The sequence below is a fragment of the Muscardinus avellanarius genome (assembly GCF_963383645.1).
Source record: "Muscardinus avellanarius genome assembly, chromosome: 10".
NCBI classification, from domain to species: domain Eukaryota; kingdom Metazoa; phylum Chordata; class Mammalia; order Rodentia; family Gliridae; genus Muscardinus; species Muscardinus avellanarius.
The window spans coordinates 801,340-817,828 of NC_137796.1; the positions used below are offsets into that span (position 1 = coordinate 801,340).

At 66.9% G+C, this 16,489-nt stretch overlaps 1 protein-coding gene across 1 annotated transcript; it reads right to left on the bottom strand.

The window, feature by feature from the left end:
• Nucleotides 1-491: 491 nt before the first annotated feature.
• CDH15 (cadherin 15) lies at nt 492-13,667 on the bottom strand (the record flags this gene model as incomplete). The annotated part of the gene is made up of 14 exons (XM_080702158.1): nt 492-692; nt 1,239-1,406; nt 1,549-1,685; nt 1,995-2,234; nt 2,428-2,667; nt 2,794-2,936; nt 3,944-4,197; nt 4,822-5,007; nt 5,244-5,372; nt 5,450-5,610; nt 5,882-6,026; nt 6,981-7,136; nt 7,480-7,632; nt 13,626-13,667. The coding sequence occupies 14 exons, from the start codon at nt 13,665-13,667 to the stop codon at nt 492-494; spliced, it is 2,355 nt and encodes a 784-aa protein (XP_080558284.1).
• Between the last annotated feature and the right edge of the window lie 2,822 nt (nt 13,668-16,489).

Consider the following 16,489-nt stretch of genomic DNA (forward strand, 5'->3'; position numbering starts at 1 on the left):
GTGTGAGGATAAAGGTGGCCATGGAACTTGACCCCTGGCTTTCCTTGGCTGCTCCTGGGGCAGGGAGGAGGATGCGTCTCCGCCTCTCGGGAAGTGCACGGGGCTCTGGGCAGGGTTCGTGGCATCCCTTATGGTTGCTGGGCACCCACAGTGCATCAGATAAACTAGCATGATTTTAATTCAGATTTACCCACGAGGCTCTTTCCTACAGAGGTAAAAGCCACCAATGGATGGCAGAAATGGGTGACTGCAGTGTGGTCGGCCCCTGCAGGGTGGCACCTCCCCTGGCTGCTCACTCCACACTGCACCACCTCTGGCAGAGGCCAGGCCTGGCAAGGGCACCTCTGCCACACAGCCAGAGCCAGTGTCCAAGCAGGGCCTCAGGTCTCAGGTTGGCCTCTGCAGAGGAGGCGGGTGTCCTGGGAGGAAGTCCCGCCCATCCATGGGCCTGTGCAGACAGCATGCCCGCTTCTGGCTCCCGGCTCTGGCCATCACGGATGCCCATACATGTCTGCCAGCCGGGCGAAGCGAGGGCCCCAGTCCCTGAGGTAGTCGTACTCCTGGTCCTCATCACCGAGGCTGGACAGGATGGAGCTCAGCGTCCCCGCCACGGAGCCGTCCCCCTCGTAGTCATATATGAGAGCGGTGTCGTAGGGTGGCACACTGGGGTCACTGTCTGCAGCCGCCAAGCCCTGCAGAGAGGCCCCGTAGAGCTAAGGACCCGCCCAGAGGCCGCGGGGGGAGCGTGGGAGGCAAGTACCCCCCCTCCCACCCACCCCCAAGCCAAGCGGGCCTCCTGGCCTCTGACCTTCCACTGAGCCCCACCCCCTCAGGCTCAGGCCTCAACCTCCCTCTGCAGAACCTGCTGCCCCCTGGCCGGCCTGCTCCTCAGGGGCTTCCCTGGAGTGTGGCCAGGGGCCCCACTGGTGACCGCCCTCCCCTGACAGCCTGCGCCGGGGTTCCAGCCTGACCCAAAGCCTGTAATCCCAGTACTTGGGAGGCTGAGACAGGAGGGTCACAAGGGCTCGAGGCCAGCCTAGGTCTAGGAAGTGTAGCCCGAGGTGGAAAGCCCCTGGGTTCCATCCCCAGCGCCGCACGTGCGCACACGCGAGCGCGAACACACGCACGCGCGCACACACGCACACGCGCGCCTGGAGGCTCTGGAAAGGTTTGGGGTGCGGGCACGCGCTTGAGCACCTACGTGGGTCTCCGACCCCCATCCCCCCAGGGGCACCTACATCACGGATGAAGTTGGCGATGTCCGCGGGGCTGGTGGGCAGCAGGCGGTGTGGCTGGGGGGGCACGTGGCCAAAGGGGGCATCGCGGCGCAGGGGCGGCCGCACCAGAGGCAGGCTCAGGGCCGACAGCTCGGCAGGGTGGCGCAGCTGGCTCATGTCGTAGGCGTCCTGCGAGCGCAGTCAGCGGGGTGGCCGGGCGGTCCAGCGCCATCCGGTCTCAGCCTCCCAACTGCGGGATGGAGGCGCGGCCCCGCCCGCCTGGGCTTCCCGGAGAAAGCCTGCCCTGTGCCCCCGCTCGCCGGGCCCTCACCTGGTCCTCCTCCCCGCCTCCCTGCTCGTCGTAGTTAAGGATGTTGTCCCGAAGGTCATCTTGCAGCCCGTACAACAGGCTCTTGTCCCGCGAACGCCGCCGGAACCGCGCTCGGAGCGCGGCGAGCAGGACCAGCACTGGGGCGAGGGCGGGGCTGGTGAGCGGGGGCGGGGCGAGACTGCACGCGGAGTGGGCGGGCCCGAGGGGAGGGCGGGGCCGAGAGGGGAGGGCGGGGCCGAGAGGTGGAGGGCGGGGCCGAGAGGGAGGGCGGGGCCCGAGAGGTGGAGGGCGGGCCCGAGAGGGGAGGGCGGGGCCGAGGAGAGGGAGGGCGGGGCCGAGAGGTGGAGGGTGGGGCCGAGAGGGAGGGCGGGGCCCGAGAGGTGGAGGGCGGGGCCGAGGAGAGGGTGGGCGGGGCCCGGGGAGGGCGGGCCAGGCCAGGCACTCACGGAGCAGCAGAACCACGCTGGCCAGCACGATGACCAGCGCGCCCAGGCTGACGCCCGCGCCCCCCGCCCGCAGCGCGCTGGCCCCGGGCAGGCAGACGCCGTCGGGCGTGCAGCGACACACGGTCACGTTGAGCTGCTGCTCGCGCCGCTGGGGCGGCTGCCCCGAGTCCCAGAGCAGCAGGCTGAGCCGGTGCGGGCCCTCGGGGACGCGGTGCCGCGGGCGCAGGCGCGCGTGGCTCACTGCAGAGGGCGCCACCGTGAGCAGGGACGCGGGCGCCGGCCCCAGCGCCCGACAACGCCCCGAGGCCCGGGCCTTGGCCTCCCTCCACCCACTGGCATGGGAAGCAACCGCCCTCCCAGGAAGCCGCGAGCTGCCAGGCGCCCCGCCCGCCCTCCGGCCCAGCCCCGCTGCCACCGCAGGGAGCCCGCGCACCGTTAACCTGGCTGAGGCTCCAGTTGCGGCCGAGCTCTGGGACCCTGGGGCTCAGCTGGAAGTGGAAGGGGGCCCCGTGGGGGGGCAGGTCCTCGTCGGTGGCACCCAAGAGGAGGCCGGGGCCCTGGTCCGGCACACTGCACAGGCTGCTGGACGGCGGAGGGGCCAGCACGGGCGCGTGGTCGTTGACCTCCAGGATCTCGATGGACAGGGTGCCTGTGGCTGTGCTGGGCTGTGGGGCTGCAGGCAGGGAGGGCAGTGGACTCCGTGCCTACCCGGCCCCCCAACCCTGTCAGTCCACCCAGGGGCTGCTGGGCAGTGAGGCCAGGCTAGAGCAGGCCGGGCAGAGAGCGGGGCCAGGCTCACCATCGTCCATGGCCAGGATGATGGCCCGGTACCAGCCGTCCTTGAGGAAGGGGGAGGCGGGGCTCAGCACCCGCTGGGTCTGGACGTGGCCCGTGGCTCTGTCCACTTGCAGCCAGTCCTCAGGGTCGTAGTCCTTGGTGTAGCTGTGGTGGAGAGGGGCGAGGGGTTGGGGTTTCTGAGCCCCCAAGACTCCCTGAAGTGAGGCCCCACACAGACACACGTGTGCACACCGGGTGGCAACATATACCCCATGTTTACACACACACACACACACCCCACTGCATGCGCTATACCTGGTACACATATATACCCCATATGTATACATACAAATACACACTGCACATGTGCAACACACACCCACAGCCTTACCCTGTGCCTATACCCACAATATGCAATACACATATATACCCCATACATACACATACATACCACACATGTGCAATGCATACTCACCCCGTATCTATATGCACTACATGTGAGTAACATATACCAGTACACACTATCCACATATACCCCATACATACACTTACACACCACACATGTTCAACACACACCCCATAGCACTATACACACATATACTCCACATGTACACATATATAACACAATATAAACACATACACACGTGTGCAACACAAGCCCATATACAAGCACAGCCCATACATGTACATACGTCACACACGTGCAATATACCCCATCCTTAAACACTCCACCCACATGCAACACATATGCACACACCTCCATGCACCCTGTGTGGGTCTGCCAGGACGGCCCCCACCCTGACCTCGAGGGAGGCCCCCACAGCCTGGGCTGGGCATTCCCCTCCAGGACAAGTGGGCTGTGGCTCTGGGCAGGCCACAGCCTGGGCTCAGCCCATGCCCAGCACAAGTAGGGCACCATGGAGACAGGCCAGGCCACCAGAGGTGGTGATGTTAATGGACTCCCCGGGGAAGCGGGCATCCAGGACAGATATGCTGGCCACACAGAGGCCACCGGCAACAGCCGGGCTGTCAGTGTGCACCGCCCGGAGCCCGGTCCTGCCAGGGACGCGTGCAGGGAGTGCACGGGAGCCCAGGCCCCACCTCCGACCCCAGGGCCCGGGCCAGGCACCCCCAGTGATGGGCGGCAGCCTCGCCCCAGGGCCCGGGCCCACCTGACTCTTTGGAGATGCTCTGCATCAGGGTCTCGGGCAGAGAAGGTGGCCACAGGGGTTCCTGGGGGGGCCCCCTCGGCCAGGCTGGTCCGCAGGGGGTTCTCTGGGAACACCGGGGCCTCGTTGACATCCTGCACGCGCACGCTGACCCTGGCCTGGCCCCGCTGGGCCCGGGGAGCGGCTGTCTGCAGCGGGGCCTCGTTCTGCACCGACACCGTGAGCTCATAGCGCACTTGGCCCTCGTAGTCCAGGGGCTGTGGGAGGAGGCAGGGCCGCCTGCTCTGCAACCAGACCCAGGCACCCAGCACAGCTCCTACAGCTGGGTCTTCCTGAGAGCCAGGTCCTCCTCCTCCCCCTTTGACCTTGACAAGTACGCAGTACGTGGGACTAAGAGGCTCAAAGAGTGATATAAAAGAATAAAAGGAACACTGGTCATTCAGAATGGCCGTGCTGGGATGTGTGGCCAGTGCCTCAGGGCCGGGTCCTGGCCCTCAGAAGTGAAGCAGATGCCCCCAGGGGTCCGTGTGGACGTGGGCAGCTGCCTCGGTGTGGCACTCAGGTGTGGCTTCTCTGTGCGCAGGGCACACATGTTTGTTTGCGTGTGGCTCCTGCTTGTGAGGCAGAGCTGGGACCCACACAGGTGTGTGGTCTCTTTGGGCGTGTGTTATGTGCAGGAAGAGGGCCAACACGTTAACCGAGCTGCGTCGCAGCCCCTCCGGCCTGTGTCTGCGTGTCCCGGCCCCTCCCAAGCCCTCCTCCCAGGACCCGCCAGAGGCCCCGCGAAGGCACCAGACACTGCCCTGGTGGAAGGAGCCCGGGAGCTCAGTGTGCACCGTGCTGGGGGCCGGGCCAGACCCCACTGGGGCGAGCACACTCACCTTCACCACGGACAGCACGCCCTCGTTGGTCCTGGGGTCTGTGCGGATCGCGAAATGTCCATCGGGGTCACCTTCCATGATGGCGAACCTGGCCACCCAGTTGGGTGAGCCGGGCAGGTCCCTGTCCTCCACCTCGAGCCGCCCCACGTCCACTCCGCTGACGGCCTCGGCAGCCTCCACTGAGAACTGGAGGACGGGACGGTCCTCGTGAGCACGGGCGGGTGCCCTCAGGGCACCTGCCTCCCTCCGCACTGCCCTGCTGGGTGACCGGCGGTCACAGGCCCCACGGGGCAAGGCCCGGCTCTCCTGCTCACAGGCGCCCTCCAGCGGGGACCCCCTGGGCTCCAGGAGGCCAGAGCCCACCCGCCCGCTCCTGCCCAGGAGCCCGCGCAGGGGAGCAGCCTGGCAGGCTGGGCCGGCACCTCGCCCCTGGTGAACTCGGGGGCGTTGTCGTTGATGTCATCCAGGGAGATGATGGCCGAGGCCGTGGCGGTGAGGCCGTCCCCCGACATGTCCGCCACCTGCAAGGTCAGGTTGTACACGGCGACCACCTAGGACACAGCGCGGGCTCAGAAGGCGCGGAGCCGGCTGCGTGCCTCTCGCCTGGCCAGGCCACGCAGCCTCTCACCTCGCGGTCCAGCCCCACTTGCACCGTGCGGATTTCTCCTGTGTGCTGGTCAATGCTGAACTGCTGGGGCCCGGCCTGCTCCAGGATGGAGTACCGGAGCGCGGCGTTGTCTGTGTTGGGGTCGTCGGCGTCTGTGGCCTCTGCCCTGGTCACGTAGGTGCCTGGGGGACGGGAGGGGCTGGTGACCGGGGCGGCACGGGGGGAGGGTGCCCACAGGTCACTGTGGCCTGGAGGCTGGCTTGTGAGAAGCCCTCGCCAGAGCTTCAGACCTGACTCTCAGAGCTGACACAGTCTTCCCCCGACGTGGGCAGGTCAGCGCGTGAGCCAGCTGGGAGCTTCGGGAGCCGGGCCTCCCGAACCCTGGACCGTCCCGCTGCCGAGCCCCAAGTCTGGCTCCAGAGGGAACCCCGCCTTCGCCTGGCCCAGTCTCACCTGGGGCGGCGCCCTCGAGCACGCGGCCCGTGAACACCTCCTGGAGGAAGGCCGGCCTGTTGTCATTCTGGTCCACGACCACGATCTCCAGGTCCGTGGGGTCCTCCAGGGCGGAGCCTCCCAGGTCCAGCGCAAAAGCCCGCAGCTGTCCAAGCAGAGGGCAGAGCTGGCTCAGGGACACTCAGGTCTTGAGAAGGGATGGCCATCCTGGCCTCCTTGAAGCTAGAGGGCACAGGCCAGGGCTTTGCTGCAGGGGGTGAGCGTTCTCCAAGCAGACTCCAGGCTCCTCCTCGCCTTTGGCTGCCAGGAAGCTCACGGCTGCAGTTCATACATGACTGGCACACCATCCCCACTAGACTTCTGCCCGCTCTACCTTTTTCTGTGTGGTTTGGCTGCTCTTGAAGTAAATTTTAATCCCTGATGCACGTGACATTTTAAATTACTTTGTATGCTTTTAGAGAACGGCATAATTTAATTTCCAGGTAAAGAATTTTCTGTGCCGGCACAGCAAGCATGCCTGCGGCCCCGCTCTTGGGAAGCTGAGTCGGGAGGGCTGCTTGAGCCCAGGATCTGAGGCCAGCTTAGCAAACACTGTGACAATCCTCTCAGAAAAGAAAAAAATAAGACTACTGCGGGCACTTTCTGTGCGGAAAGCCTTGGCGGACCCCAGGAGTGTGGAGGGAGCCGGGCTTATAAAAGGGAAGCGCTCCCTGAGCTGGCAGAGGCACAGCACGCATACTGCGGGGTGCTGCAGGAGATAGCTGTGCAGAGGCCGGCCGTCCTGGGCTCTCTGGGCCCCTCCCGGCCAGTCCACCCCTAAGAGTGGACATACGGGGCTCTTGATGACATCTGCTCCCCAACAACGAGGACCAGGGAGACGTGGCGGTGGGCAAGGAGGACTGGAGCCGTTCCTCCCTCCTGAGCACCACGCCGGGCAAGCCCCAGTTACGCAGGAACAGAAGCCCCAGCCCTGTGCCCTCGGGTGCAGGCCCGGGGCCCCCCAAGGGTGCCGGATCACAGCAGAGGCACAGTCTCGGGCCCAGGCGGGGGCGAGGTTGGGCAGAGGTGCCTGGGAAGGGGCGGGGGACGCAGGCCCCACCCTGAAGTGGTCGTTCTCCTCGCGGTCCAGCGTGGCGTTGAGAAACACCCTCCCGGTGAACTTGTCGATGGAGAACAGGCCGCGGGGCTCCTCGTCCACGCCCGGGCCCTGGATGCTGTAGATGATACTGCCCAGCGGCTGCTTGTCCGACTTGATCTGCGGCGGGAGGGGCAGGCCAGGCTGGCAGGGCTGGCCCCACCCCCCGCCGCCTCCCTGCAGCTCGGCCGTCTCTAGGACACAGGCGACTGTGCCACAGGCTGGTGCTTCGGGGAGCGCCGTCGACCTGGATCCCAGCCCCCCGGGTGGGCAGGGGCGACCAGCTCAGGCGCTGTGCCAGGGGAGGCCCAGGAGCAGCCTCGCTCCTTCTGCCCCCCCCCATCGCCCGGCTGGGCTCTGTCAGCAGGGTGGGGGCTCCCTAGCTCCCAGCAGCCCTCTCAGGGATAGGGGCGCCCCGTGCATAAGCCTTCAGGGACCCCCAGGCCACCTGGCCCTTCCTTACCTGCACCAGGGGGTAGGGGAGGCGCTTGTGGTTCTCCGACACACTGATGGGTGGGATGACCCAGGCCCTGCGGACACGGCTCAGAGGCGCCCGGCGCCAGAGATGCAGGGTGCTGGGCTGCAGCCTGGGGCCCCCCCATGACAGGCCAAGGCTCTGCACGGAAGACAGGCCGCGGTCACGGGGCGTGGGGGCTCCCACGGAGGTGGGGGCTATACCCTCCCCGGGTGCCAGGCCAGCTTCTACATCACCTGGCTACATCCCTGGGGTGAGGCTGCACGGCCCTGGGGCCACAACCCGCAGCACAGATGCCCACGTGCCTCGCCCACCCCAGGGCCCCTGGGGAGGGGATGTGAGGCTCCGAACCCCGACACCTGTGAGATGCTGGGCACCCGTCCGTGAGTGCCCAGGAGGGGCCTCAGTGGACCAGAGGGCAGCCGTCTCCCCGGGAGCGTGGGGCTGGGAGGAGACGGGTGGGCTGGGGACCCAGTTTCTGGAACACAGCACCCTGTGGATGAGGCATGTGTGCACAGCTGGTGTGTGTGGCGGGGGTCTCTGCCCGGCTGTCAGAGGGCGGAGCCAGGGTAACAAACGGCCGCCCCTGGTCTCCTCACACTTGATTTGGGGGGCAGGGCTGGGGCAGGCAGGGTGGACTGGCTGCCACACAGCCCAGGCGGCCCCCTCCCAGCCGGGTCTTTCCTCCCAGGAGTGGAGCTACCTGCTGTGACTCTCCAACCCAGACTGTAGGTCCTGGAGCCGGGATCTGGACACACCCTGCTCTTGCCTGCACTCAGGCGGGGGCGTGCCCTGGAAATGGCCCCAAGAAGCCCGGATGCCTGGGCAGAGCACAGGGCTGGGAGGGAAGAGGGAGCCGTGACCCCCACCCCGAGGTGGGGAGCCTCGGGCCAGTGATAGTGTGAAGGGCACTGCTGAGCCCTCGCCCCAAAGCCCCATCAGCAACAAGTGTGATCATGGAAGGCCCTGCCCCGCAGAGGGGAGACTGAGCCCAGAAAAGACACTGCCCGGCAGAGCTGGCAGTGGTCCATTTCAAAACATACTCCATTGGGAGGCTGAGACAGGAGGATCTCGGTTCACAGACAGCCTCAGCTACTACTTAGTGAGGCCCTTGGCAACTCAGTGAGACCCTGTTTTAAAATAAAGAATAAAAAATAGGGCTGGGGGTGTAGCTTGGAAGTAGAATGCTCCTGGGTTCCATTCCTGGTGCCGCAAAAAAAAAAAAAAAAAAAAAAAAAAAGCACCCCAGGTTTTTGGAGACTTCAAATTCTGGGCCTCCATACCTAGCTCCTAGACTGACCTTGGCCCTGGGTAGCCCGTCCCCCCGGCATGCACCACCACGCACCCCTCGACTGGGAGACAAGCTGAGAGGAGTCAGCTGAGGACTTCTGGACGCCGCCATGCCTGACCATGAAGCCCAGGAGCCAGCTCTCCAGGTGGCGTGGGCTGTGAGCTGGCCCTGCCGGCCAGGCACAGAGCCCCAGACGCCCTCACGGCCCCAGCCCTGGGGACCGCCAGCAGACTGGTGCGGCCCGACAGGACGAGGCTGCCAGGCCTGGTCCGGGCCTTCTCGTGGTGGGCCTTCCTCCCCAGGGCCTTGCCCCATCCAGCAGCACCTTCCTGGTGTTGGACACTCCAGGTCTACGGTCCCACAGAGCTACAAGCTTCTGGAGCTGAAGCCCCCTGGACCCCACGTTCTCACCTCAGTGTGGGGCAGTGCTGGCTGGGCACCTGGGGCAACTGCCGTGCCTGGCCTGCCCCTGCCTCGGCCCCTCAGGCCATGAACCCAGGAGCGCTGTGTGGGAACTTAGTCCCCCTGCACCCTGGGCAGGGGCCAGGCCTGACCCCGACAGGATCCTGGGCTGGTGGGCTGCCCAGGCGGGGCAGGAGGGCATGCTGGAGGCCCTGAGGGAGCGGGGCTGGACGTCCCATAGAGCCGGCCCTGGACAAGGGCGCCCAGAGCACAGTGCTTTGTGCGCCCGCCCTTCCTCCAACAGCCCCTTCCAGACAGAGCCCCCCATCATGGTCTCTGCAGGAGGGGAGCCTGGTCCCCAACACTTCTTACGGGAGGGCAGAGACTCGGACTTTCTGTCAAGACCCTACTGGCTGCAGGCCGCCTGGTGGATCTACCTGCTGCGAGGACATCAGGCAGCCCTGGCTGGGTGGTGCCCTGGTCAGGACGCACAGGTGACCCTGCCCTGCCCTCCACGAGAGGACACGGCCCCGCTCACCTGAACGGAGCACACGGGATTGGGGCGACCTGGGCTGGCCAAGGCCCCAGGGCGGCTCCTCTTCCTCCTCCTCCTCCTCCTCCTCCTCCTCCTCCTCCTCCTCCTCCTCCTTCTCCTCCTCCTCTCCCCTTCCTCCTTCTTTTGTGGTACTGGGGATGGAACCCAGGGGCATTCTACCTCTGAGCTACACCTCAGCCCTATTTCATATTCTTTCTTTTTTTGAGGGTCTGGGGATGATGGAACCCAGAGGCCTTTGACCTCCAAGCTACACCTCCTGCCCAATTTTTTATTCTTTATTTTGAAACAGGGTCTCACTGAGTTGTGGAGGGCCTCAATAAGTAGCTGAGGCTGTCTGTGAACCACGATCCTCCTGTCTCAGCCTCCCAAGTACAAGCGTGTGCCCCACGCTTGACTCCAGTGCTCCCTTCTAACCACAGGGCCAGGGACAGCCTGTCCTCTGGAGCTACCAGGGGGCGTCTGGCCCTCACCCCGGCGTCTGCCAAGCCTCGCTCCTCCTGGGCAGGGCTGGGGGCTCAGGAGCTTTGGGCCAAGGCCAGGGGGGCAAGGCCGCCCCACCAGGAGGCCTGTCGGCTGGCGGTGTAGAGCTGGCCCTCCAGAGCTCTGCCCTGCCCAGGGATCAGAGCTTGGTGTTGCTCTGGGCACCCCACCCCCTGCCGGCACCCATGGGTCTTGATGTCCTTTGTTAGGGTGACAGGTGGCAGTAACCCCAGGCTGAAGCAGCCCCCACCCTGGGGCTCTCGGCCCCAGCTGGCAGGACCCCGGGTCTCTTCAGCAGCCTGCTTGCCGGGCAGCGCCCCCACCTGCTCCGTTGAGTCCAGAGGGCAGTGGGTGTTGGGGGACAGGCCGGAGCTCCCGCCCAGGAAGGCTCTCTGCTAGTGGACAGATGGCTTACTGCCCTGACCTGGCCAAAGCCAGCCAAGCGCAAGCCAATTCCAGGGCAGGGCATGTTCCTGCCAAGCGCAAACCTGCCGGCCTGGCACGGGGGCCCTGGCCCAGCCTTGGGGGGCCTGGCTGTTTCCAGAACCTCCTGGGCCAGCGCTGTCCAGGCCTCTGCAGTGCGTCCTCCCCCTCGGTCCTCACAGCCCCCCGGAACCCGGGCTGAGCACCTCACCTCAGGACTCCCAGAGTGAGGTTCAGAGGGCCATGTCATTGGCCCGTGGCCGCATGGCGGAGCTGGCACCGCTGCGGCTGAGCCTGAAGGCACTTTGACCAAGCAGCTCAGAAATCGTGCTCTGTGGGAACGCTGGCAAAGCGCCTGGCTAGCCTGGAACTTCCGGGCTCTGTGCACCCGCGTGGCCAGCCTGCTGCCCTGCATCAACCTCACCTCCGCCAGACGCCCAGGGGCACCGCTCGGCACCACCAAGCGCAGCAGGCCTGGCCAGAGCGGAGACGTGGGCAGGGGCAGTGCCGTGGGCAGGCACAGCCAGCTCCCACTCGGGGCGCCTGGGCAGCCCGTTCTTTGTCCCTCACCCCTTCCCGGAGGTCCAGACCGGCCGGAGGCGAGGCCAGGGAGCTGCCTTAGGAAGCTCCATTAGTGCTGAAGCCCACAGAGACCCCATGTCCAGGACAGGGGACCGGAGTGCCGGGGAGGCACGCTCTGGGACATGTGTTGTCGGGCTCCCATCCACTCCGCTCTGTCCTCATGCCAAACCAGACCAATAGGCCCTGAGACCCTGCCCTTGGCCAAGGGCCCTGGGGATAGCTTGGAGACACCAGGGCCACTGCCCCAGACCCACGCTGCTGGGCCAACAGCCCCACCGGGGTCTGCCTCTGGCACACAACCCCAAGAGCCCCCACCACGTACCAAGCCCATGTCCCGGCTAGGCAAGCACCTCACCCCCACTGCCGAGAGACGGGGTGCCATCCGCCACCCAGGTGGCCTCAGGAGGACACCGTCCAGCCCCAGCCCAGCACTGAGCCCGGCAGAGCTGTAGGTCACCTCAGAGGCGGGCCGAGTGACGAGACCAAGGTCCCCTGTTGACAGCCAGGTGCCCACTGCCTCGAGGCGACAGAGCTGGGGCCCCTACTAGCCACTGTCCGGATGCCAGTGGGGGGCAGGCCCGTGCTGGTCAGCTCCACGGCAGGGTGCAGCCTGGTTAAAGGGAAGGCACGTCCCTCATCCCAACTGTGTGGAGGGAGCGTGTCGACTTGGGAGTGGGCGGGGTGTGCTCCGGAGGGGACAGGGGACCTTGCCTGAGTACCCCCCCAGAGGCTGGAATTCAGCACTGCCCTGTTCCTGGATGGCCAGCGCGCCAGGAATGGCCCAGCTGTCGGGCAGGCCAGGGTGGCCCCGGCGTCTCCCCTGTGGGCCCCTCCAGCTGCTGTGGCTCCAGGGGAGGGGAGGGGGCGGTAGAGAGGACAGCAGCTGTTCTCTCCCATCCACGGGTCAGAGCTGCCAGCGCCTCCCTCTGGGCCTTGGTCACCGGCAGGCTGAAATGCTGTAGCGCACAGGAGGGCCTCTGCTCGGCCCTCGGGGTCCGCTGTCCACCCACCTGACTCGGGGCCTCCAGCTGCCTTGGGAAGGGGAGAGGGAGGCCTGGGGAGGAAATAGGGCTCCTGCCCGGCAGCAGAGCCCAAACCCCAAAGGGCAAAGCCTGTAAGGAGTGTCTGAGCAAGCGCCAGCCTTGGGTGCTGGCGGAGAGATGCTGTCCCTGTAGCAGGTGGACACTGGGCATTGGGGCTGGGAAGCCAGTGGGGCCCAGGGTGTGGGGTACCAAGCCTGCAGGAAGCCAGTGCCATGTCCTGGGTGGACACTGCCAGGGCGCAGGCCGAGCTGGGCTGTGTCCACACGGTGGAGAACAGGACCCAGTGGCCAGGCTGGGCAGGATCCCAGGGCTGTGCCCTGCAGGACAGCTGCTCAAGGGTCTGGCTGGCTAGGCGCCTGGTTGGCTGCTAGGGCAGAAACCGGAGCTGCCGGCCACCAGACTGGGAAGTCTGTGGGAACCGATGGACCCAGGAAACCCTGTGGTCCAGCACTGCAGACCACCCTAGAGCCACACCAGGGCCAGCTGGTCACATGCCTGTCCTTCATGCACACAGCCTGCTGCATCCGGGAGGCAGCACTGACCACGACCACGTCCCAACCGCTGCTTGGCCCTGGACCTTGGCAGGGGGCCACAGAGGCCACATCCTCCACGCCCAGATGCAGCCCAGGCCAGCAGCAGCCCAGGGCACGAGAGACGTGGCTGCGGCCAGAGAGTGGCCACAGTGGGGTGAGGGTTCAGTGGCCTGGTCACCAGCAGGCCTGTGCTCCTGCTGGAAGGACCACGGGGTGAGGGTGGACAGACACATGCAGCCCCCAGCCTGATCAGCCCCAGCAGCTGCCAGCGTCTCCAGGGGGACAGAAGGCCCAGCAGCTGTCCCGGGTGGGGCCGCCAGCGTGGAGGGGTGTGTGGAGGGTTGGCCTGGCATTCCCCAGGGAGAGGTCATGTCCAGAACGCAAGACCCTAGAGGGCAGGGCCCGCAGCTGCCCAGGGTCACGGGAGGGGCAGGGCATCACCACGCCTAAGGAGGGGGTGCCAGCGCAGCCGCTGCAGGAGCGCTCAGGCCCCGCGCAGGTCTCCTGCTGCCCTGCCACAGGACTGTCCACTCCAGACCCTGGCGAGGTGCAGGGTCTGCATGCACCCCAGGAGGCAGGGATGCCTGCTGGAGCCTGCCCGCCTGGCTCCCCAGTCCTCTCCCATTCTGCCCAACTCCTGTCGGGGTTTTGGGGTGGCCCGCAGCCCCAGCCTCTGCTCAGCTCTCCCGAAGCCCCGCAAGCCTGGTGGCTCACCCCTGGCTCCACCCTCCACTCTCAGGCTGGGAAAGACCACCTGGCCAGTGGGCCTGGACAGCAGCCGTCCTCGGGGCTCCGGAGGCAAACCGGACCTGCGGGTGTCTTACCTGGGACAGCAGCCCCAGGGCGAGGAGGAGCGCGGCGTCCATCCTTGCCAGCAGCAGGGGGCTGCGGGGACAAGAGTGTCTGCCTCTGAGGCCGCAGCGGGGCAGCGCCTCCGGCCGGCTCTGAGGCCTCCGGGCTGAGTGACAGCACAAGTGCGCGGGCTGCCTGCGAGGGACAGCACAAGTGCGGCGGGGCGGGGCCAGGGGGCGGGGCCGAGGGCAGCACAAGCATGGTGGGCGGGGCCAGGGTAGGGGCGGGGCCAAGGGCAGCACTAGCGGGGCGGAGCCAGGGGAGGGAGCGAGGCCTAGGGCAGCACGAATGGGGCGGAGCCAGGCGGTCGGGGCGTGGCCTAGGACAGCACAAGCGTGGCAGGCGGAACCAGGGGCGGGGCTTAGGGCAGCTCAAGCGCGGTGGGCGGAGCCAGGCAGGGTGAGGCGGGGCCAGCTTTGGGACAGCACGTGCGTGGTGGGGCCTGAGTGACAGCAGTGTGCAGCTGGACCAGCCAGGCGGGAAAAGGACAGCACGTGTGTGTGTTGGGCGGAGCCGGGAGGGAAGGAGGAAGGGCCAAGTGACTGCACGTGCGCGGCAAGGCGGAGCTAGCGAGAAGGGGCGGGGCTGGGCCCCAGCGTCAGCACGTGCATGGTGGGGTAGGGCCAGAGGCTAAATGACAGCTGTGGGCGGGGCCGGGCAGGAAAGGCCGCTCCAGCAACAGCACGTGTGTGGGCGGGGCCAAGGGCGGGGCGGGGCGGGCCCGGGGCCAGCTTGCGTGGTCAGGCCGGGGCTCTGGCGCGGTCCTGAGGGCCCGGCTAGCAGAGGTCGCGCGGAGGGAGAAGGCAGGGGCTGGCACTCACCGGGGCTCCTGCGCGCCTCTGCCTGGAGGGCTTCCGCGGGCCTCCTGGCCTTCGGGTTGGGTCCAGCCACAGCCTCGCCTCTGGCGAGGAAGGGCCGGCGGGAGGTGGCCTTTGAGAGTAGGTGTCGGGGCTTGGGCGCTCGTGCAGGTATCCCGGGGGTTCGACCCGTGGGCAGCAGAGGGGCTGCGGGCGGCGGCCAGCTGAGGGCCCCCACCTCTGCTTTCCCTCGAAGCGGCCCTGGATGCCAGCCCACTCCCGGGCACTTCCTCGGGCCCTGCCCTGAGACCCTCAGTCCCACAGCTTGAAGTGCCTCTGGTGAGCTGGGGACTCTCAGGTCTCTGCGCCCCTGACCGCCCGGCCACTCAGCCCACAGCCGTGCCGGCGGCCCCGGCTGCCCAGTGAAGGCCCATCGCTCCGCCCCCTGCCCACCTCCACCCACCTCCCCAAGCTGGCTCCAGCGCTCTTGCTCTGGCCGCTGCCCACAGAACTCCTGCTTGCCCGTCCACACCCCACGGGAGGCCTGCACGCAGGACCGACTTTCCTGAGCGACCGCAGCGAGCGGGGCTGGTGCCCAGCCGGGCCTGAGCGCCCTCCTGGGGCCGCGGCGTCTTGTTCCTGTGGACGAGGCTGTGCAGGTCCCCTTCGTGTCCAGCCCTGCTGGGGCAGCTGCCTGGGGGTGGCTAGCGGCCCGTCCCTCCTCAACACCGGGAGGGAAGCAGGGCTCGGCTGGGTGGAGAGCCAGGCGGGGACAAAACTGTCCAGCTGCTTTGGGTTTCTGCCTTGAGGTATTAGAGTAGGGGTGGGGCATGCCAGAGGAGGATCAGGGAGACATCCTGAGACCCCCTCCCCATTTCCCACCATCCTCCACACCTCAGTCTGCCTCCCACCCATCCAGGATGCTAAGGGCCAGGAAGGCCTGGAGTAGGGGTCCCCGGTTGGATGCAGCCCAGGAGGCAGATGCCCCTTGAGGAAGCCTTGGGCTGCAGGCCCAGCCGGGGCCTTGGGTGGACATCCTGCCCTGAGGCAGGAAGGGAAGGGAGGGAGGTGTTGGGTGGCAGGAGCCAAGGTCCTGTCCCGGCTCCACATCAGGCCAGGGGGCCGGCACCTCAGAGTCCTCTTTCCAAGGACCAGGGCCAGGCGACTGCTCTGCCCCCACACCGGGCAGCCTGGCCTTCATGGCTGATCCCGTGGGGTGTCGGTGGTGCCTGCAGGTCGAGCTCTGTCCCTCAGTGGTAGGATGCTGGCCTCGGTCCCGCCCTCGTGTGCCCCAAGCCCTGCCTGTGCATCCAGCCCCCACCCACATCACTGCCCAGGCCTTGGGCACGGCCCCTGCTGTGGGTGGCACTGTCCCAGGGGCCACAGTGCACAGGGCAGGTGGTCCCAGAGCAGTGCCCACAAACACACTGGCCAAGTCTGTTGAAAGAGCCTTGTACATTCAAATTGCATGGACAGATGGACCCGAGAAGCTGCCGGGTGGGGTGCTGGCTGCCTCCACAGGCGCTGTGGCTGGAGGGCCAGGTCGGCATGGTCCTGGAGCCTGGCAGCCAGGTTCTGCAGAGCATGGGGCCGATGGGGTCCTGGGGTGGCTACCCTCACTCCTTCCAGTGCTGCCCCTGACCCCTGGCCTTACCTTACCCATCCTCCTCATGGGGACAGAGCGTCTAGGGGAATTGGACCAGGCAGTGCCCAGGCCCAGCCCTGAGAGCCCACCTGGGGTCCTGTGCACATGGGCTGAGCGCAGCGGGCTGAGTCCCCCACTCCCCATAATCGCCCCCGGCAAGGCCAGTGGAGGTGGCGCCTGGGCCGGGGCTCAGCCAGTGAGGCCTGGAGGTCGGCTAGTGGCTCCTGCTACACCTGCAGGCAGCAGCAGGGGGCAGTGTTGCTCCAGGCATGGCTGCAGAGGCGGGTGGGACAATCCCAGCAGGGGTGAAGGGCTCTGTGTGTCCCTCCTCACCGGGGCACCCCCCTTCAGAGTAGCCCGTGCCTGTTCCTCATGCCGAGGGGTGGGTGCACTG